The following is a 22,924-nucleotide window of genomic DNA, read 5'->3' on the forward strand; positions in this document are numbered from 1 at the left end:
AGTGGTCATGTTTGAAGATATACAGCTGCAAAATGGAGAATAACAGAAAACTGGAAAAAATACCAGTCAATCGGAAATATCGTCAACTTTAATTTGGTAAAATTTCATAACAGTCCGTTGAAAATTGTAAGGTGGCGCATATTACCTTAAACCGGTTTATGGTGCGCAGCCACTCCAGTCGAAATGCTTAAGATGGAAGCAGATTTTGAAAGGAAGAAAGTCACAATCAGTTCAGATAATCAAGATGGAGAAATGATTGATCTGGAAGTTCCAGCACTAGCTCGTGATAAACTTGAGGATAAAACAATCTGACTAAAAGAGAATAGGTATATATCATTCGAGGTCAGAGTGATAATGTTTAATTTTGGTGTCATTCGCGACAGGCTGTTTAAGGAAACATGCGAAGCAGTGTATAAAACCATTACAAAGGTCCTCAGTAATGAGAAAGCAAAGGGATTGAAAGCAGTTGTCCTGGTTGGTGGTTTTGCTGAATCGTCGATTGTAGTCGAAAGCATCCGACAAATGATAGGTAAAGATTTCCCTGAAATAAAAGTTGTGGTTCCATCATCACCCTTTAAGGCTGTCTTAAAAGGGGCAGTGCTCGTCGGACATAACCCAATGATATTTAAAAGTAGAATCAGTAGAGAGACTTTTGGAATAGGAATCAATCAGATTTTCGATCCAAAAGTCCACAATGATTCAAGAAAGTTTAAACACAAGGACACGGGAAAAGAAAAAAGGTTTTTCATGTGCACGTACGGAAAGATCAGTCTGTTGTTCTTGACAGTAAACAACCGATTCAAATATATGCTCCCTTATATAAATATCAGCGACGAGTCGGTCTTCCTATCTATTCGTCTTTGTCACGGAATCCGAAATACGTAGATGACAACGACTGTAAACAGATAGGCATAATTACGGTTGATTTGCCAGAACCGAAAGGCGATACTAAGAGAAAGGTTAAAGTGTCTATGATCTATGGTGGCACAGAATGTTCAGTTATTGCAACAGATAAAATAAAAGGAAAAGAATACAATGCTGAAATAAATTTCAACCAATTGTAACTCAGATTAGAAACACTCACTATAAAAAACTCTACAGGGGGAGAATTGATTACACACAAGTAGATTCTTAATGAAAAAACAACAACAAACTAATTTATAGCACACACCAACATTAAGCAGAGAGAAAAGTTATCTCAGAAACTAGAGATTCATTGCATAATCATATGCCGATGTTTATATATTTCTTATTTTATTTTTGATAATCGCAATAAGGGCATATAATCCAGTTACAAGTACTCAGTACTTGTTCTATATTACATACAGAATAATCACAATAATGTAGTATATGCACTTTCGTTGAACTATTGTGCATTTTATTTGACCTGGCAGGGCGAGGTTTCGCGACGGACCAGTACATTATTGTGCAGGGTATATAGTACATATAACAAATGTAGCGTTGATTTTTCAGTCGTTGATTACCGAAGATTACGGAATTAAGCAAATATATTGTTCTACCTATTTTGCTTTTGTTTGAGATTTCCATTATTTGCATAAGTCAGAGATTAACCCCTTTCCGCCAGGTCGAATAAAACGCACAATATTAAGCTTGACAGGAGATTCAAGTAATATTTACTCTAACGAAAGAAGAACAGACGTGTTATTTGCAATAGTTGAGTTTTGCAAAACTCCCTTTATCATAACCCAAGTCAAAAAGACTCACAGGCAGTATCATAAACACGGAATCGCAATGTTCATCGGTCCAAATTACCGCAAACAATTGAAGAGTCCATTCATCAATGGGTACCCTTCAGGCAGGAATAGAAGCTACAACTCGTCATTGTACGACAAAGCTGTATACCGCAAGACGATACAGGAATGGCCAAGTACTGAGAGCAAAAGCAAATAATGCAATACTCTTGTTCCAATACCCCCTTGGACAAACTGCTTGATGTTCCTCCCCATTAACATCTTGATCTTAGGTCGACCTTCCCTGACAGGAGCTCCGGCTCAAGCAGTGAGACTGCAATTAAGGTTAAAGACTTGTAATGCAGAATTCATCATAATTTCACGTCTGATCACCTCTCTGTTGAAATATTTTCACGATACTGTGAGTGACAGACATTGTCTAAATTAAATACAAAAACTTCGTGCGTAACTTTACTTAAAACACCATACACAACAATATTAATATGCCTTGCACTTGAAATGTTAGAAACAATAACTTGATGATTATAGTAAACTAGTTAATTCGGTATACAAGACAGATAAATATGCATATAATATATATATATATATATATGTATTTTCTATGACTTATAAGCACCAAACGTTTGTCTCTGAAACATAAAGCAACCAGACCAAAGAAAACACAGTTTATTTCAATATCCAATGGCATACCGTCTAACTAAAATGAAGCACACCATCTCGTTTATACATTCGGAGAACTCGGAAACCAAGTAACACCGAGAAAAAATTTCACCATGTTACTGTTATTAGATTCAGTTTTGCATTTATTTGGCCCTGACTGACTGTTAGTTAAAATGTAAGATAGATACAAACATCTGTTCAAAATATGACAAATATTCGTATACGGTAGCAGATTTCGATAATATGATAAAATAAGCACTGGAGTGCCGAACCTATATCAGTAACAGTTTAGTCTACTATAAATATAATCACTCGTGTCCGTGCTATAAATCACATGATATAAGCACACACATACTGTTTTTGGAAACAGCCTTTGTCCAAAAACTTTAACACTTATGTACCAGTTGCTGTCCGTAGAACTATTTAATGTTCACAATCATATTAAAACTTCAAATCTGCACTATACTATATAGCTAGTTAACAATAATTTGTAACGCATTTTATTAGGTATACCGTCCAATCAGAAGCCATCCTGTATGTTCATGTCCTTTTGTTTGCAACCAGTGGGTTTTTGCAGTCAGTCATGCCGAGTTATGCAGAGTAACGTTATGAAGTAATGTGATTCCCTACCCTAGAAACAGAATGATCCCCCTAGAGCGAAACAACCATAGTAACAATAAACAGATACAAATATAGTAGGTCTACTTGTATTAAATACAAGGAGTGGGCGGTGTGTTTTTCAATAAATTGTTAAGAACTTAAAAATACTAGACCTGTCTCTTTGAAATCCCAAGTAGAAAGAAAGACATCGCGTGCTTTCCGGATATGTGACTATTTATATGACGCAAGAGTAGCATGGCCAAACTCAAACATGCCCTGAAGAGTGGCCTCCCATCTAAGTCTCCGAATAAAATAGAGTCCGAATAAAGCCATTATTGAAATAACTGTACATACATATACATGTACTGAACATCGAAGTCCATATCTACGTTTACAGATTCGGCAGTAATACTGAAACCTAAGAGTTGTTATGAGCTCTGCAGACACCACTACCACATCATATTCGTACCAGAATCGTGTGCTGTGGTATAGAAAGAAGTCCGTCCAAGACTTCATAATATATCAATGTATGAAACAAATGTGACAAAAATATCCCAGACACAAACTAATGGTGTACTTATCCGTATTAGAGAAAAATGGAAAAAATGAACTTTTGAACCGCCTGCAAAAATCTTTTAAGAGAGTAGTCTGTTACATTCATTTACCCTTCTTGCACCTTTACGAGTATTGTCCTAGCAAGTGTATGTTTTATTTGCAAAAGCACTTTTACGAAAGTGGAACATGCCAACAATTTCAGAGTGCACAGAATGTTACATTAACATATTTTACTACGTTACAACACTTACACAAACACAAGTGTTAACTTTGTATTTTTTTAACCATTGTACAGTAAGACGTGCAAACAATTGCGAATAACACATTTTTTAATACAAGATGCATTACTTTTAATTTGATTTAGAATAATAAAAAAGTGCTTTTGTTCCAAAATTGCATGTTATCTTCCTTTCATATGAAATTTATACATGTGTCAAGAAGAAGCTTATTATATATTCTACTCTAATTATCTAATGGAACAATTATGTATTTTAGAAGCTTTATACACACAAAGTTGAATAAAAAACCCATATAGATTTACACACGGTATATAGACAAAGTTCAAATCGAAGAAAGTCTCTAAAGCGACCACTCCCTAACTCCTTTCTTTGCCACATAGACATACACATTTAGTACAACTAATAAATTAATAACTTATTACTTTAAAGTTATATTATGTTTTATTTTGTTTTTGTGTTCGTGCGCGTAACATGGTTAATACTTAAACACTATAGTTAGAATAAAACAAATGTAGATGAATAAACTACACGCAATTTCAATCTGACTAAAGTACTTGATCTTCTAAACGAAGATCTGACGATGACGTTCTCACATTCATTTTTCTGTATATTTGGATTTCCGATATTGTTAATTTTATTTTACGCAAATTTATTTTTTATTTGAACCAATCAAACAAGCATTTGGCTGAACCATCAAAATAGCGTCGAATGTCACAGGGTGAGAAAAATGTGCAGTTAGTCCGGAGTTCGTACCTTGGATCCCTGGCTTACAGAGCGAGTGCTCTACCGACTGAGCTAACCGGGTGCCTGACACATTCTCCCCTTACGTGACCAATTCCGTACCGTGACATAAGATACCTCTCGAAACACGAGGGCGCAGTTATGATGTGGGCGTCTATAAACACGAAAAACCCAGGCTACATATAGATTTGTTTAAACTTCAAAATGTTGCAAGCAAGGCTCTGATTGGCTAGCGGAAGGCTCGTCAGATCGAGTCTATCAATAGAACGTCTTCAGATACAAAGCGTAGCGTTAATTGGAGATGCACTTTAGTCGGATTGCAAGCAATCACTTTATACGTTACCATCCTTTAACATGATAAACGTAGATATTCAAAGAGAAAGTTTCAAATAAGCTTTCAGCTTACTACTTAATCATCTATTCCTTTTTGATATGTGTACATGTTGTAAATACATTGTGGTTAATAAAATATTCTTTAAATACAAAAGATAAAATCACTGTCGTACCAGTGGCATGCGTCTGTGGTAAATTTCCGTTTCTTGTTTATAGTTTACTTCTATATATAAAACCATTTAAATTGGGTTTTACGTGTTCTAAATTTAGATTTTGTTTTGCTATTACGTCGTAAATCAGGAAGTGTCCGGTTTGAATGTGTAAAGAACACCGCTACTGGACTGCTGGTGATTCTGGAAATGGAGCTGGTGAGTATATCATTTTTTGAAATCTTTTACTAATTTACATTAATTAAGAACGTTATGAAAATTGACTGTTAGGTTTATATGTGACAATACGCGAGATCGTATATTAAGTAATTTCAATATAGATTCATATACATACAGTTCGTTCAGTAAAGTTAAAAAGCTGAAATGTGATATGCGTAATACATAAAAAAAACCTGTAAATAACCGTGAAATTGATCAAGCGTTGGCTTTCTGATAAATACGGGTAGATTACATTATGTTTTTGTAAAGTTATAACGTGTCACGAGTTAAAATTAGATATAGGGTGTTCTTTTGCGTATGATATTAATGTTTCATTTCATGACTTAAGTTCTGCATATTTTATACTATTTTTTATGTTGTACTTTTCATTGCAGAAAAAAATAATATAAATAAATATAAATAAATGAAAAAACAAACAAACAAACAAACAATCAAAGACCTTTTCTCTATTGTCTATTATTTCAATTGTTTACTGCAAAACATGTAATAAATTGTCTTATTTGCTTCGCTTATTTCTTAACCCTAGATATTAGTCTATTTGTCAAAAATGAAGAAATCAGATACGTACATGGTTATTTAACCGGAGACAAAACGCCTTGACCCAATTTAAACTAAATTTGTTTTTGGAAACACAGAACGTGTCTATATTTTCTGATATAGATAACATATTAAACGACTTTTCTGTTTCAACCGTGGATGTTTCACAAATTTATGTGCTATAAGTTGAGCAAAATAAAGAAAAAAAAACAACAACAAAAACAAACAAAAAGTATACAAACAAAACACTTTAAGCGCCATTACTTTTACAGAAAAAATGATTAAACCTTTACATTAGAAAAGCTAGCGGCGCTTTTGGTAAGGAAACTTTTCATTAAATTTGCTACCCTTCAAAGATCCATTCAGCTACATTTGTAGGTTTCAATAAACATACATTTTTTAGCTCGACTTTTCGAAGAATAGGTAGAGTTATTGGACACGCTCGTGTGTCGATGTCGGTGTCTGCGTCGGTGTCTGCGTTCGGATTTGGTAAAGTTTTTGTATGTAAGCTGGCATCTCGGTAACCACTTGTGGTAATGCATTGACATTTCACACACTTATTCACTGTGAATAACTGACTTACGTTGCACAGATTCCATAAAGGTGGTCCCAGTAACTAATCGGAATGGATTGAAACTTAATACACTTGTTCATTGTGGTAATCTGACATACATTGCACAGTTTCATAACTCTACATTGTATTTTTACAAAGTTATGCCCCTTTTCGGTTATGTATATGTAAGCTGGTAGCTCGGCACCTACTGATCTGGATACTTAGATTGAAACTTTATACACTTTGTCTACATGCATTGTACAGGTTTCATGAATCTATTTTTCTTCTTTACAAAATCGTGCTCCCTTTTCAACTTCTATTTTCATTCTATTGACAAGGCATCGAGCGTCACTGTCCTTCGACAGCTCTTGTTATGAATTGCTTTTAATGACGAACTAGTTTCACAATCGACATAAAATAAATTAGTATGCAAGAAATAATTTTCATGATAAATTTGGTTTCATCACAGTGTAAGTAATTCATTTTTTTAGTAGAAATTCTTTTTTTATAATAGTCCTTATGTCGTGGACTTATAATCGTATAAATTATCATTGTTCATATGTGAAACTTAACGTTTCATTTTTATTTGTAAGTAATCACAGTCGTGTTTTAGACATTTCTTTTAGTACGACGTGTATTTCTGACTATAAATTTGCTAAAAAATTTCATGAAAAAGTATACATCTTTGGTAGCTCACAGACAATTGTACTGTTGTAGGATCGACTAAGAGGATTACTTTGTTTCAATATCTACATATACTATGACAACTCTTTCAGAGCATCATTAATGGTCCCAAATTAGTTGTGGCTCTGGATATTGGCAGTACCTATTCTGGTTATGCTTGGCAAGAGAGAGCGGAATTCGAAACTAATAGAAGTGAAATTCACTTCAATACGAGTTGGGGAGCAGGTGCTCTGCAGGTAAGGGAAGATTGATGATGCAGTTTTACAGGGTTAATACTAATATTTAAGACACGCCTGAGAGTAAACATATTGGTATCACCAAAAGAGAGGCTACTCCGAAGCTATAGTTCCCTTTGCCAATTGCGGCTAAAATAATTTATGCCCTGCCGCTGATTAACTCGAGAACTTGTGGAGGGTATAAAATCTTTGGCACTGGCAGGTTTACGGTAATAATTCAATCTCTTGAAATTCTGCCGTAGTAATTCATATACATGCTGTCCTTATAATTACATGTAGAATAGTTTATATGAAAATTTCAAGGTTTAGCAACTATGACACTTCTGTTGGCCTTTTCAAAGGGGTGGGGATATGGGGCGGGTTTAACACCGTTTTTCAGTTAACCAGTGTTCCTGGATTCTGTTCCAGTATAAACCTGTTCTCCACAAGTGTTTGTTGTTTTGTATAAAAAAATGGATTCAGTACACCTTAAAAGCATTTTCATTATTTCAGTTGAATTGAAACTATAAAGTTCCGATCAAAGCCTAATTTATTTGTCGTATTTGAAAGTCTACTTAGCTGTAGATAGGCACTTTAGATGGATTATGTACACTGACAGAAAAACAGAAAAATGTTGGTTGAACTGATGCCTTTAAAACATAACCCAATATCTACAATTTTAACATAAACGTTGCACAAGTTACAAATTGATATAAATTTCTTCGTTAAATAAATACATAAACGCCTCTTATCGAAGATGAGCGTAAGGTTATATATAAGTTTGAATCGACTTCAAAAATTAGATAGATAAAAGGATATGTAAACACCAGGGATGAAAGTATTTGGCAACAATTCAAACCTGTAAATATTCATAATTCTTTTAAACCTTCATCCACGTATATCCAATTAAACGGTTCTTACTGACACAAGATTGATAAACACCACATAAACCAGTGATATTGTTTTACCCAGCTTCACAAAACAACAACATGTATCCTGCTAGAATGTCAAAAGAATGAGGAGGGAGCCGTTGACCAAAAACAAGAAAATCTCAGTCTCTCGCAGTCACTTAGTGGTATCAAAGTAAACATAAATGATGAAATAAAGACAAAAATTGGACATGAAGCTGAGAGAATTTACAGTGGATTGGCGAAACAGAAACAAGATGCGCACGAGCTTGCCGGGCAGTACTAATTCTTCAAAAGATTTAAATTACTGCTTTACAATCAGGTAATATAGATATTCACTGATAAACTGCCACAGTGACTGTTGCATAAGAATGAATTGTTATGGCTTCAAATACTTGTTATCGTAATAGAACATAATTATGTAAATAAAAAAATGATAAGGTGATTCATTCGCAGCTAGTGATCTAGGCAAGAGCTAGAACAGAATGCAATAATGCTAGTCTTATTTGATAATTTATACTATGTCAGTTTTTATAAAATTGTGTATTATAAGTATTGGTTTTTATTATGATATCAGCCGAAGGCATCTCTTTTAAACTTTTTATCGTTTGTAAACAAATATGCTAAGATGCGTGCAACAGTGTGCTGATGTGCACAGGTATGTTTTCAGGGATTCCATCGTGAGCTGTTAGTAGAGGACCAGATTGGACAACAGTTGCCCTTATTTGATGTAATGTCACTGTTCATCAAAACTTTGAAAGATCATTGCCTGAAGAAACTGAAGACAAATGGTGTAAACGTTGAACTCAGCAAGACTCTTTTTGTAGTCACTGTTCCGGCAATATGGTCTGATGAAGCTAAGAAGTTTATGAGGGACGCCGCAGTTGAGGTAAGAAAGAGGTCTCAATTTATGTCTTATTTAAATGATGCATAACAAAACTATGTTTTGATATATTTTAACATGACGAAAAGGTTATAAGCCTGCGAAAAATTTCACGAGGACTGCTATGTTTTATTAACAAGTAGATGAAATCGGAAATCCCTATTTTATGGCGCATGTATGGTGCTAAATAAAGTCAATTGACCTGACAGTCGATTAAGAATGTGTGAATGAAGTGTTTTTGTCTGAAATATCTTTTATGTGGAAAAGTACGACGTGATATCGATATTGCAAAGTTTAAATGAAAAAGTACATACATTTTTCATATGTGAATACATTATAGTGAGCTGTGTTTTTTTTGAAAACTATTATCCTAGTAATTCAGTGGAATAATGTTGAGAAACGTTAACAAACAGTTCTATACTTTAGGCTGGTATTGGTAAACGAAATGTTTTGTTGGCCCTTGAACCTGAAGCAGCAGCTATTTATTGCTTGCATTTACCTGAAGGACAAAGAAAAGAAATGAATGACCTCGGGATGAAAGGACAGAAGTTTCTTGTTGCAGACTTAGGCGGTATGTTAGAATTTACATTATTGTATTTGTATCAGCAAACAATAAACATTTATCCTACGCAGCCCGCCCGCTTAGCTCAATAGGGAGAGCGCAAAACTACGTATCGCGGGGTCGTGAGTTCGAGCCCTGGGCGAGGCGTATTTTCTCCGTAACGATTTGTGTCTGACATCATTCGTCCTCCACCTCTGATTCATGTGGAGAAGTTGGCAGTTACATGCGGAGAACAGGTTTGTACTGGTACAGAATCAAAGAACACTGGTTAGGTTAATTGCCCGTCGTTAAATAACTGAAATACTGTTGAAAAACGGCGTTAAACCCAGAACAAACAAACAAACAATCATCCTACACTTGCTGAGGTTAGCGTTACCAGAACAATTTCTGAATGAAAATCACAGCATGTGTAACAAACATTGTACGTAAAAAGCATACGCATATATTGTTATCTTTTCCTTTACACTTCAAATACGAACAAAAGGATTCCACTGTATGTCTATTTTATAGAATAACACATTGTTCTAAACATAAATAGAAAGTTGTAAACAATTCTGTGCGAAAATATTTAGATTGGAATGGAAGCCATTTTGATTTTGTCTGACTGTATTAAGTGTATTTGTTTTAATCATGAGTTATTAAAGAGTCCCGTTTAATTGTCCTATACTCATATAAGTTACAAAGTAAAGTACTAGCACAGAGACTGTTTTGTAGACAGTAACAGTTGGAACATAAAAAGTATACATTCATATATTCAGAATTTTGAAAATGGTAGCACCCATCTTCAATACTTATTTTAAAAATTAGCAGTTTCAAATATTCATACACACAATTTAAACATCCGCTTAACAAAAACTTAAATGCCGAGTAGGGTAATGTGAGAATTCGATATTACACTGTTTGGAAAAAAAATTAAAGTAGGGTAAAGTGTGAATTAAATATTACACTGTTTTGGAAAAAAATGTTTATACCTTTATTAATGATATTAGATGAAAACAGCATCACAAGGGTAATAAAGCAGTTTAGAAATGCAAACTTTGTGTAAGGACTTCCTGGTTCAGTTTAGGAAGATGATGAAAGGTATAACAACATATTTTGTGTTATATGGTATCCTAGCCTTGTTCTTGTTTTATGTGCTCGTATGCAAATATTTTAGACTATAGAACAGGGGTCTTACTAAAACAATTCTTCCTTTTGTAAGTTGAACAAATTATGATTACATGTATGTATCTATTTATAGTTCATTCTAGTATCATTTTAACATGATTGTAGGTGGGACAGCGGACTTATCCGCAGTTGAAGTAGAAGAAACAGGGCTACTAAAGGAAATTTGTCCACCACTAGGCGATCCAGTAGGAGGGCAAAAGATCAGTGAGGCATTTCTGCAAGTTTGTCATGACAACTTTGAGGGAGATGGATGGAAAGAGACGTTCAATCCAATAAAGCAACCCCAGTTGAAATGTTGAAGATGGAAGCAGATTTTGAAAGGAAGAAAGTGACTATCGGTTCAGAAGATCCGGATGGAGAGATGATTGAACTTGAAGTTCCAGCACAGGTGCGTGATAAACTGGAAGATAAAACAATACGATTGAAGGAAAATAACTACCTTTCATTTCAGGACAGAGAATTAATGTTTAATTCAGCTCTGATTCGTGACAACCTGTTCAAGGAAACATGCCAAGTAGTGTATACAACCATTGGAAAAGTGCTTAACAGAGAAGAAGTAAATGGATTGAAAACGGTTGTACTTGTTGGTGGTTTTGCGGAGTCACCGATCGTGATCGAAAACATTCGGAAAATGATTGCTAACGACTTCCCAGAAATCAAAGTTGTTGTGCCATCTTCACCCTTCAAAGCTGTCTTGAAAGGAGCAGTGCTCTTTGGGCAAGACCCCATGATATTCAAAAGTCGTATAAGTAGAGAAACATTCGGAATTAAGACGAATTTGTCATTTGATCCGAAAAGACATGACGAGACGAAGAAATGGAGAAATAAGGAGACGGGAAAAGACATTTGCAAAGATATTTTCGACGTACATGTACGTAAGGGTCAATCTGTTGTGCTTGGCAACAGACAGCCAGTACAGAGTTACTTTCCCGTGTATAGAAAGCAAACGAAACTTGGGCTTCCTATCTTTACGTCCACCTCGCTGAATCCGAAGTACACAACTGAAGACGGCTGTAAACAGTTAGCCAAAATTTCAGTTGATATTCCAGATACAAAAGGCAGTACTGAAAAAGAAGTCGAAGTGACCATGATTTATGGTGGAACAGAATTGTCTGTTATTGCAACAGACAAGGCATCTGGGAAGGAATATAATACAGACATCAAATTCGGTAATATTTAACCTGAATTATACGGACTGTAAAGGTTTGATGAGACTATTGTATAACTACCGTAAACAGATTCATGTAAAATAGTGGTTTACTCTCTTAAATGAATTAAGAATAAAGAATTTCAGACTTAATGGACCATTGAGATCCGGTTTGTTGAAAAGGAAAAAAGACAGCATCAGGAATGAATATGAAAGACGTTCTGTACAGGATTTAGTATCAAGTATAAATCTATATTGCCTATATAGAATATGTTTTTATGGTCAAATAAAAATAAATCAAGTTTTAGTGTTTTTTAAACTAAAACTCTTTCATGCGAATAAAAACAAAAGAAATAAAGCTACAGTCTGGCATGTACGATGTTTGACTTAGCAAATATACTCCAAAAGTACATCATATTATTAGAATGAATTAACTTTATCAAACATGTCCATGCCTGCTTCTCGTTCTTTGCGGAAATGTATTGTTCGTATTCTGATCAACGTTTGAATATTTATAGAATTGCAGATTATTTTTCTCGGCGGTTCTCCCTGCCTATTATGATTTTATTCATTGATCAGTACATTAGTTTTATCATGATCAGTTTTGTTTAGTTTTTTATGGTTAAGGACGGAAAATCATGTCAAATATTTGTCATTTTAAAAATGATTTATCACTTTTAGTCGTATAACGGAAGTATACTTATTTTATAAAATAAGATATGCCCTTCAATGTGATCATAATTGTACTGACATGGATATTTCATAAAACAGTATCTCTAAAAACGATAGCGATACTGGGTTGATAGCAAGAGCCGAGCGCGAAACTGTTGTATCTTGTTCTTTATTCATATACAGTTACAATAGTTTCGCGCTCAGCCCACGATATACGGGTAGCAACAATCTTTCATTTGAACCCTTATTTAGGTTTGAACTCTTTCTGGAAGTACTACGTGTCTGTGCCAAATATTGTTGTTGGCGGCTAATATATGCAAAGAAAATAAGACATTTGCCAATGTAGTAATTCTTTAACAATGAGTAGCAGGAATTCAGTTCGGTATAAAACAATAATACAAAACTGAACAAGAATCCTTCTGAAAGATGGCAAGATGTAATGTTGTTGTATAATTGTACTGAAACAAAGCTGAAACAAGTTGATTGTTGGAGCTGAGCATACCTGACCCGAAATGTCATCTTTGTGGTGTTTGACCAAAAGGGACATACCACAGTTCATGTTAGTTTGCTGTATTGTCTTGGAATATTGCGTTAAATGGAACTTTAACTACATATGACATTAAATTACATAAACTGTTCTGTGATGGCTGTAATGGTTATTGTTCTTTTAAATAGTTAAAATACAATATTGTATACATACAACTAAAATGTTTTAATTTGATATAGGCGTGTATAGATAATTATATTACTCTATGTAAAGCAATAATCAATGTACAAGAGCAGTGCCTTCGGGAGACAACTCTTGTCTGTAAGAGCTTATCGAAAGGCAATATGCAAGAAAAAATACAGCATTCTTGCAGTGGTCTTCTTTCTCACCTATTGATGACGAAAGACTGTATATAGCTTTAAAGCTACAGTATTCAAGACTAGTGATTTTGAACAAAAATGAATAACAAAGGAATACCAATTTTCTAAGATAAAATGTATCATAATTCTGACAAAATGAAAGAACGAGTTAATGGTTTTGGTCTACATACTCATCTAATGATGATAAACGAGATTTTAAAGTTTCAAAGATGTTACCCTGATACCATTTAAGTAAACTGGACCTTAACAAGAAGTAAACAAAGGCTTTCTATTTTTTAAGTAAAAAAGGGCCATAATTCTGATGAAAAGGAAATGCGTGTTAGGACAAACTTAGGATTCTTAGTCAACAGGTCCATCAAATGATGATTCTGAAGTCTGCAAATTTTCAAAGCTATAGTTTATATATTATTCAAGAGAAATGGCCCTTTACAAAAACTGTAACAAAGAACTTTAAATTTTCTAAGGACTTAAATGATTATTAGTCCATCATAGTACAGGTAAGAGTTATGGTTCTTGACCTATTTGTTTATCGTATATTGATTAAAAAGTGCAAAGTTTCAAAGATGCATCTCTTATAGTTTTGGAGAAAAAAGAATCTAAACAAAAAATTTAACCAATACCGACAATACTTGTAGATAATTTTCCAAGATCAGACGCGCTAAATATCAGGCAGTTGATCAATAAAATTTATTTATCAGGCATCTCAAGCTTCTATGATAACCATGACTGAATGTCAGCCCCGACATTTTGTCTATAGAATACGTCACTGAACAGTGATAAGGGGAGGCTACAATTATTAGGAGCCTACTAAATCGAAAATGAAACTAAGTTATTGGCCAACACAGAATAAAGGGCAAGAGTTTAATTCATGTTTTATATTTTTACATTTTTGTAGAACGGTTAATATTTAAGTTCTCATTCACCGTAACCGCTCTTGGTTCAAAATCTCGATTTGGTTGCAGAATAATTCCATGCTAGATATTACGGAAGGTCGGTAGTTCTACCCAGGTACCAGCTTGTGCCTGAACTAATACCCGTATAGGCACCCGAGTCCTTGCTAACCCATTAAGAACTTGAAAGTCGCCATATGACCTATAATTGTTTGGTGTGACGTTAAACCAAACAAAAATAAAATAAAGTTCACATCTTTATCTTAAGCACAAGTTGTAAAAACTGAACATACTTTGGACAAGTTTAAAATGACTGAATCCTCTGAATTCAATGTGTACCTCCTATTTTGATAAAGACTTAAGTTTAAGAGACGTTTATTATATTGCGGAAACTGAGGATCGAAATAAATCAAATGGTATAGCCCGCCTTTCGTTTGAGGAAGAAACATGGGATAAATTAAATGAGCCACGCCATGAGAAAACCAACATAGTGGGTTTGCGACCAGCATGGATCCAGACCAGCCTGCGCATCCGCGCAGTCTGGTCAGGATCCATGCTGTTCGCTAACAGTTTCTCCAATTCCAATAGGCTTTAAAAGCGAACAGCATGGAGCCTGACCAGACTGCGCGGATGCGCAGGCTGGTCTGGATCCATGCTGGTCGCATACCCACTATGTTGGTTTTCTCATGGCACGGCTCATATGGTGTAGGAAAACTGTCATTTAAGGATGAAGCATGTGGCTGAGCTTTAAACCTCATATTGTGTCCTTGTTAATGTTCACCTTCATTTCTTAATTAACATTTTAATAGATATCTAGCAGTTAAAGACGAAGTAACGATTTTTAAATTGAAGATCGTTACTGTTTGTAACCTTAAGCGCACATATCCTAAAAATATGCCATTTTATGAAGAGTAGGAAATAAAAATTTAAACTTTGACACTCTCTTATGCATCAGGGCACGTAATTGGAATAGCACAAATGTATCAACAAAGTATCGACATTTTGACTTGTTTACTCCTACTACCACAAGGGTACACACTTATGTCATCAAAAGGCACTGGAGTATTATATTCGTTTATTTCAAAAAAAATTATGGTAAAATTGATACTGGGTTTTGTATATGCATAAACGAGATCAAATAAACACAGGTATGGAACAAAACATGTGTTTAAAATAAACTAAAACATTGTTACAATAAAGTAAATTGTTTATACATCATGTTCAAATCAATGTGTTCATGTGTACACTTATAGGTCTGAAACCTTACTGTTCTACCTTATGTATCAACGTGGTGCAAATCCAAGGCTGCCTCTTTAAGTAACTTTAATATAGAGCAATCAATGAAATGGCTATCTAAAACCTGACTTGAGAACATTTTCTGTACTTTCTCGTTTATAAATGTTTAATGCTTTTATGCATGGTGTTTTTGAACAAAAATTGTTTTTCTTATGTATATATTATTATTTTGCTTTTATAATTAGTAACTGCAAGTTATTGTGTACATTTCTTAGAAATGTATGTATGATATTTTTGCTTTTATAATTACATTTCTATCTACCATATTCAATTTACAGTATTTTGAATTAAACAAATATATTTTTTTGTAATATTGATTAGTTAATAACCTTAATGTCTATTGCATGCTACATTTTACCAAAATAAAATTTATGACTTTTTAGGATGAAATTGCTAACATATTGAAAACTTCTGAATTTGTGGGGCCGTGTCCTACACAGATTACTTTGAACCATTTCGTTACAGCTATACAAAACCAGAAAGTTAATTTTTATGTACCCTATACTTATCATTCAAAGACATATTTACACTGGTAAAATATAAATACTCAAACTTCACTGGAGGTAGGAAATCTTCATAGGGGCCGTGTCCCACACGATATTTGCGGACAGCCAAACTGATGGTCTTAACACCAAATGTCTTAGTTATATGTGTATATAGACCGTCAAAACCATTGAAATTCTTCAACGTTGGTTTGTGTGACACATTTTAACACACTGCAAATTTTCATGAAGTTTACATGTCAACTGATAGATACCACCTTGTACTGTTCATCAGAAATACCATATAACTTGCTCAGCCACCATTGTGCGCACTTTATTGTGATATTGCCGTTGGTGTGGGTTCGATATGCGACAGCACCACTACATTATTTTTGTATTATATTCTATACCTTTTCATCTTTGACACAGTGTTATGCGAATTCATTAGTCTCCTGAAGATAAAGATATAATGAATGAAATAATATGGAAGTATGATGTTTATTGCATAGTATAGTACATTAGTATAAATAAAAAATACACAATCAATGTGTTGTATACACTTGCAGATAGAATAAGTAATAATCGTGTTTAATGCTTGGCTTGAAAACATTGTACTTGTCATTGTAACTTTGGACTGTGATTCCATGACACCGATATTGATTTTTCTATACTTAGATCTCCACTGTGCGATTCTGATCTAGTTTGTCTTTTCTATTGAATGTCGTAAGAGTGGCTTAAGAATTATTTCCATGTGGGGTTACCTTATTCTATTTCAGTTATGCCAATACATTTTTTTCTATGTTTAAATTCAAATGTTCTGATTTGTGTATGCGGAATATGTATATGTTAACATTCTTATTATTCAAATATTCCATTTTTAAGACGGTGAATATGTTAGCAAAGTCTCTATCTTAGTACATTAGAAACATACAAAAATGTAAAATTTGATTACTAATGAAGTGCTTAAATGACATGACATTGTATATTTAATTGTTGTGAATTCTATTAAAACTATTTATCACATAATGAGTTCCATTTTTTATTATTTACTGTTATTTTCACCATGTACGTTGATGTTCAAAACTTACAAAAACAAAAACTTAAATGACTTATAGGCCCAAAGTGAACGCATGTTGTTAAATGTAACTTTATATGTCTTTGTATTGTACATATATTATCTAAAACTTAACGCAAGTTCTTTTTGTGTTGCTTAGTAAAGCAGACATACGAAAAACTGCCCATGGGCAGTGAAGGACCACAACTGATTTTGAAATCTAAAGTCAAGCTTACAATAACCGTTAGTTAAAATGAATATTCAACACAGATCCTTCTTGATTTTCATAGTCAAAAGTCATGGCCGTTATGTGATGATGCAGACCATCCATCCGTCTCTTTGCAACGAAGCACATTGACCTATAATTCTTAAAATTGATAGATACATTGCTTTGCGTGTATTATGCTCTTAAGAGTGGTTGTTTTGTTTACATTTTAGAATGTCTTGGGAAGGAGAAAATGTACTACAATTATTGTATTTCATTTTTGATTCTCGGAATTGCACCTTGCAATAATAAATCATTTGTTACTTATATGGACGCATTACCCGTAAACATTTTATGAAATGCAATATAGTCATTTCATTTTTATTTACTGAAAAGTACTTTTTACCCAAGACTACAAAATTTTTCTTACATAGGGCTTGCAGTGGAGTGACTGCTTTAGAAGAAATAAAATCGTCGTCCATTCAATAAATGGAGTAAGAGCGTTTACAAAATGACACGAGAAACGTTCAAGAGCGTTTAATAGACACTGATAAGAAGTCACATAAAAACATCGATTGCCTAGAACAGCAAAGAGATGACATACTTACTAAACTCGAGGACGTCGAAAGGAGCTTGATAGAACATATTCAGAAATTAAAACGTGAAACGATCAATATTCTGAACAAGGACTTTACTTCAGCCAAGGAAGGACTGAAGTCTAATATCGACCTGATCGCATATATGAAAAAGGACATAGAGAATGCAAGTAGCCAGCTGCAGTCATTTACCAGAATGGATGCGGGACAGCAGTTTGTTCAGATGAAACTGATACAAAACAGTCACTGTAAATGATGCAGTAAAATTTGTTGAAGATAACGGGGCAAAGGTAGTAAAGCTTTATGGTTTTCAGAAAATGCACATGTAAAATATTCTGATATATCAGCAACATGGTTAGGATGTGTGTATAAAGTTACAGAAAATTAAGATCAAAATTCCCCAAACGTATATCAGGTGAAAGGGCCGATGGATATCAATATAAAAATGCCAAACGACCGTAACCCATGTCATATATTCGATGTATGTCAGCTTCAGGACGGTACAATAATACTGGCTGATACCAATAACAACAAGATTAAGAGGCGTGCTATGTATTACAACAACAAGGATTACTGTGACCTAGATAACTCTCCCAGGGTTATATGCTACACTGGTCAGAATGTAGTCGCTGTAAAAACGAAGAAAACCGTTCAGTTTATAATTGTTGGTAGTTCATTGTGTAAGCTCAGAGTTATATCTTTAGAGGGTGGATGCCACAGTGGAATGGCTTACTGTGCTTGAGACCTGTTGATATCTACCAGAAGTGGTGTCAGTGTCTACAGTACATCTGGTACTCTACTGAAAACTATAAGCCAAGATATCAATGGTCGGAATATATTTAAATTGAAAACTCAACATATGGCAGTCTGTGGGGAAACTGTTATCGTAACAGACGCCAGTGATGGTGATGTATGCTTAGGAAGACACTGTACGGTACAAAGAGAATTGCGGAACAAGAGGCTTGTCAGCACAAAAGGCGTTTGTGTATCTAGTGATGGAACCATGTTCCTGTCAGGATCACGCTCGAACAATATTTGGATTTGATAGGGATGGGAAATGCGTTGGAGAGTTGTTATCTAAAGACGATGGACTAGTGAGTCATATTTCTTTATGTAACGACAATAAGAAAAACTTAATATTTGTAACATGTGTCCCCTCTGATAAAGTCATTATGTTTGATATTTCCGACTAACTTTACATGTATTCTTTTATAGCAGCAACGAGGAGTACTGAATTTGTAATATCAGTATGAGATATAGCAATATATCTTCAAAGCAAATTCACGCCATGTTTTGTAAATATATCGAAAGTAAGATTTTTGCAGTGAAAGTGCTTCGGATATGTGTATGTTGTTTTAATGAAATTCAATGCGAAATAAATTTGGTATTGTATTACTTGACTTTGGATGGCCGGTGCGCCATGATAAATTCTTTATATTTAATAATATATCTTCATGGATCCTTTACATTGTGCATTTCTGTATTATATGTATAATGTTTTTTAATGTTGAATTTCGCCATGCTGTTGCATACTAGTACGTTTTGACGTCTTTGTTATGACGTCGTATTCTACATGACATCATCAACGTTATTGATTGTAAACATTATACCCCTGATGAAGGCAATGAAAGCCGAAACTAGTTGGAAATAAATTAAAAACCAGTTTGAAGGTTTTCTTCCATTTTCGATTGTATTATATTTAATACCAAATACTTGATGCTAAATGCCAGATACTTAATTCAAAATGCTTATTGCCAAAATGCTGATCACTTGCAATGTTATGCTAAACGATTAATGCCAAATGCTGAATGCAAAATATTAACTACTCGTTGTCATATGCTTAATGGTTAAAAATGAACACTTATTACAAAATCCTCTAACTTAATGGATTAGGAATCTGTATCTCTCAATGTCTAGCTGTTATAGCAAATCAATATAACCGTCAATATTTGAAGACATATCGTGCGTGCTCAATCAGTTTGACATGGAACAATAACATGCTCATAATGGATTGAAAAGATTTAAAAGAGGAAAAGCTGTATATTTGGGAATCATTTCCTCAGCACTATAATATTTATATTGTTTTATTTAGTATACAGTCTAAATAATAAGCAATTTAGTCCACACTTCTCAATTAAAATAGAGCATTTATCATTAGACAGTTGGCATTTCACCTTCCATACAAGAATTCGGCATTGTCTCCTTCATTTTGTATGTGTTTTACTTTGGGTGACAACGATATTTCTCCCTGTTAATTAATGACGCTGCAAAGACGCAAATTTAGGCAAATTGTATGCTTAGTTTGTCGGGTTAATTCATTTCGGGCAATATATTGTATTTCTACTGGAGTATATTCTTACCCAAAGCAAAGGTGCTTTACAACCACAAATATATAAACTAGAAAATCACCATTTTATTGCTATGTTTTGACTTTATTTAATAGTAGGCGTTGCTTCACGGAAATGTAACGAAATATGTCAATCATTAGAGGAAAACTTTTACACTTGATTTTATTTCAAATATTCAATGATATATTACATACTGAATAAACATTGTAATTTGTATGACTTACTTCACCTAAAATATTAAAGTGCACCGTCTTGCTTGTTTTAAAAAGAGACATCCCGAGACAAAAGGGACAGCGCCCCCTGGACGAAGTTGGATTAGCAACCAAAACGTTAAAGACTACCTTGCCTGTTTAATAAAGTGACGTTTTGAGGCTAAATGAATTGCGTGCCCTGTCGACAAAGTTAAATTAGCAACCCCAAATATTCAACAGCACTGTTCCTCTTGTTTAATAGACATTCTGAATTAAAAGGGACTTACCTCCAGGTGCACATTACAATAATAAACATTTTTCAAAGAGTTTGCAACTTCTATCAAATACAAAACATATCTTAAAGCATGATTAACTTGGTAGAGAGCTTTGTTTTCTCCACATTTTGCCCGATTATTGTACATGTAATATCTAACCTTGCATATATGAATTATTTTGAGTTTATTGTTTACGGTTACCTACAGATGAAAATACTGTCTAAATTTGGACAAATTGACAAAAGCTTTGAAAATATACCTACCCAATGTCGTTCGTCCTCAACCCTTGTGTCATGTAAACTGTCTAACGTACGGGACATTTATTTGGACCGAGTTATTAATTTCTTATAAAACCTCTATATCAAATTAATTTGCTCAAATGCAAAATAGTATGTTTTTGTTTTCATTACAAATGAACAGGTTTTGTCACAACAAAAACCTAAATTAAACATACTGATGTCTGTTTGGAATGATATAAAAAACAAGAGGGCCATGACGGACATGAGTATTATTGCTCTTAGTCAATGGTTCAAGGGCAACATCTACGACACAAATAAAGTAATTTACACTGAAACATTGAGCTATGATTTCGTATACTAAGTCTGTTATGTGAATGTGTTTTGTAGTCACTGGATATAGATATGTAAACGTGACATCTTCCCAGAAAGAGGAATCTCGATATAAAATCCTCTTTTAAAATACAACAAGTTCCAGTCTTTTTTTATGAATCTGAAAAGTCTGAAAAGAAATGGCAAAGTGACACCCAAGAAACATTTGTGTAAAATAATTTTGAAATCAGGCCAACAGTTTTTGAAAAGAAAATGTTTAAAGTTTCAACTACAGTTATATAAGGAAAACTTTCCCGCTCGTAGTCGGCACCGGAATGATGTGAAGGAATTTTGTAGAGGGCCACCCAGAGAATATTCGCATACAATTAATTTGACAGCTGGAAGTGGTCACTTGCAAGAATATTTTAAAAAATCACTGATCCATGACAGCAAGAATTATATTTTAATGATCTGGCATGGAATTTTCAAATATTTTCAGTTAGTGAATTTTCATTCTGTGAAATGCTATCTGTTTAATATAATCTGGCTGTCTTATAATTACATTCGGAAGTATCACGTTATAACTATGTAAGTTAACTTAAATTTAAGACTATGGATTTTATCCTGTCCAGGCGATAATAAAAGAACACATTCACCACTTAGTGCTCAGGTGAGCTACAACAAACTGATCTGACGGTCTGTGTGAATATTGTTACTCATTAGTAAGAAGTACAGGGCAAATGCATTTGTTATTGGTAAGCACTATTGAATGTTACATCAGCGTCTTGCATATTATTTTGTTACCGTTGTGAGATTGCCTTTGTTTGATAACGCTTTCCCTGCAAAACTTTCCCCTGACCATATTTAGTTGACATTATTTCCAGTCTTTATTATTCTGGTTTGCCTTGAATATACTGTAAATGCAAATTCTAGCTGTTTGTGTTTGTGCAGAGTGCAAGAGCGTTTCAATAATTTAGTACGTATGCATTTATTGCAAAAGTCATTTACACGTGTGTTGGAATAGAAAGTACTCATTCATATACAATTCAGTGTTTCCGAAAAAGTGAAAATGTATTACATTCATAGTATTATACGATTTCGACTCGCAATGGCGTATTTACACATAGTCGTTTTTGACCTAGATTTGAGTGGTTTATGGCGCATAATAGTATAATGATCTTACAAATTTAGAGGTTGCAAGTTCAAACCCCACTGAAAGGCAAATGTAATATAACACGGTCAGATTATTCTAAAGCATGTCCACAACAAGCACTCAGAGTAAAAGAGTAAAATTTTATTTTGAATCTATAAGAAAGTTTTACTTCACTGTTTGATTCTAAATCTTTATTATTTCCTGACTTGCATAGTAGTAGGTTTGGGATCCGCAACTTACTAATTTGGTCAGTCTCAACTATGACTGATTTCAATCTTAACTATTCTATGAAATTCCCCATACGAGTAGAATTGGAATTTGTCAGAACACACAAAATACTACTAAATGCATAAAAAACAAAATTACGTTATATCAAACGTTCATTCTATCATATGCTCGTATTCTCTGTACTTCCATGTCCTTTCACTGAACTTTTTACCCACGCTTCGCCATTTTTCATTC

The 22,924-nt window shown here is 34.0% G+C and overlaps 2 protein-coding genes across 2 annotated transcripts; both read left to right on the plus strand.

Annotated features, from left to right (window-relative positions):
- The first annotated feature begins 192 nt into the window (after positions 1-192).
- LOC128547496 (heat shock 70 kDa protein 12B-like) lies at positions 193-10,837 on the plus strand. The gene is made up of 7 exons (XM_053520433.1): positions 193-283; positions 5,111-5,208; positions 7,096-7,239; positions 8,191-8,301; positions 8,797-9,015; positions 9,436-9,580; positions 10,812-10,837. The coding sequence occupies exons 1-7, from the start codon at positions 193-195 to the stop codon at positions 10,835-10,837; spliced, it is 834 nt and encodes a 277-aa protein (XP_053376408.1).
- LOC123533108 (heat shock 70 kDa protein 12A-like) lies at positions 5,061-15,915 on the plus strand. Its single transcript, XM_053519248.1, has 6 exons — positions 5,061-5,208; positions 7,096-7,239; positions 8,191-8,448; positions 8,797-9,015; positions 9,436-9,580; positions 10,844-15,915. Exon 6 carries the CDS (start codon positions 10,989-10,991, stop codon positions 11,916-11,918), a length of 930 nt encoding a protein of 309 aa, XP_053375223.1. The 5' UTR covers positions 5,061-5,208; positions 7,096-7,239; positions 8,191-8,448; positions 8,797-9,015; positions 9,436-9,580; positions 10,844-10,988; the 3' UTR covers positions 11,919-15,915.
- The last annotated feature ends 7,009 nt before the right edge of the window (positions 15,916-22,924 follow it).

This window comes from Mercenaria mercenaria, chromosome 12 (assembly GCF_021730395.1).
Source record: "Mercenaria mercenaria strain notata chromosome 12, MADL_Memer_1, whole genome shotgun sequence".
Classification (NCBI taxonomy): Eukaryota; Metazoa; Mollusca; class Bivalvia; order Venerida; family Veneridae; genus Mercenaria; species Mercenaria mercenaria.

Excerpts from the sequence above, each read along its gene's own strand:
- LOC128547496 (XM_053520433.1), top strand. The coding sequence starts at position 193 with ATGGAAGCAGATTTTGAAAGGAAGAAAGTCACAATCAGTTCAGATAAT. Across the intron at positions 284-5,110 it reads GGAAGTTCCAGCACTAGCTC|ATTTTGTTTTGCTATTACGT; the intron begins GTGATAAACTTG and ends TTCTAAATTTAG. Across the intron at positions 5,209-7,095 it reads TGATTCTGGAAATGGAGCTG|AGCATCATTAATGGTCCCAA; the intron begins GTGAGTATATCA and ends CAACTCTTTCAG.
- LOC123533108 (XM_053519248.1), top strand. The coding sequence starts at position 10,989 with ATGGAAAGAGACGTTCAATCCAATAAAGCAACCCCAGTTGAAATGTTG.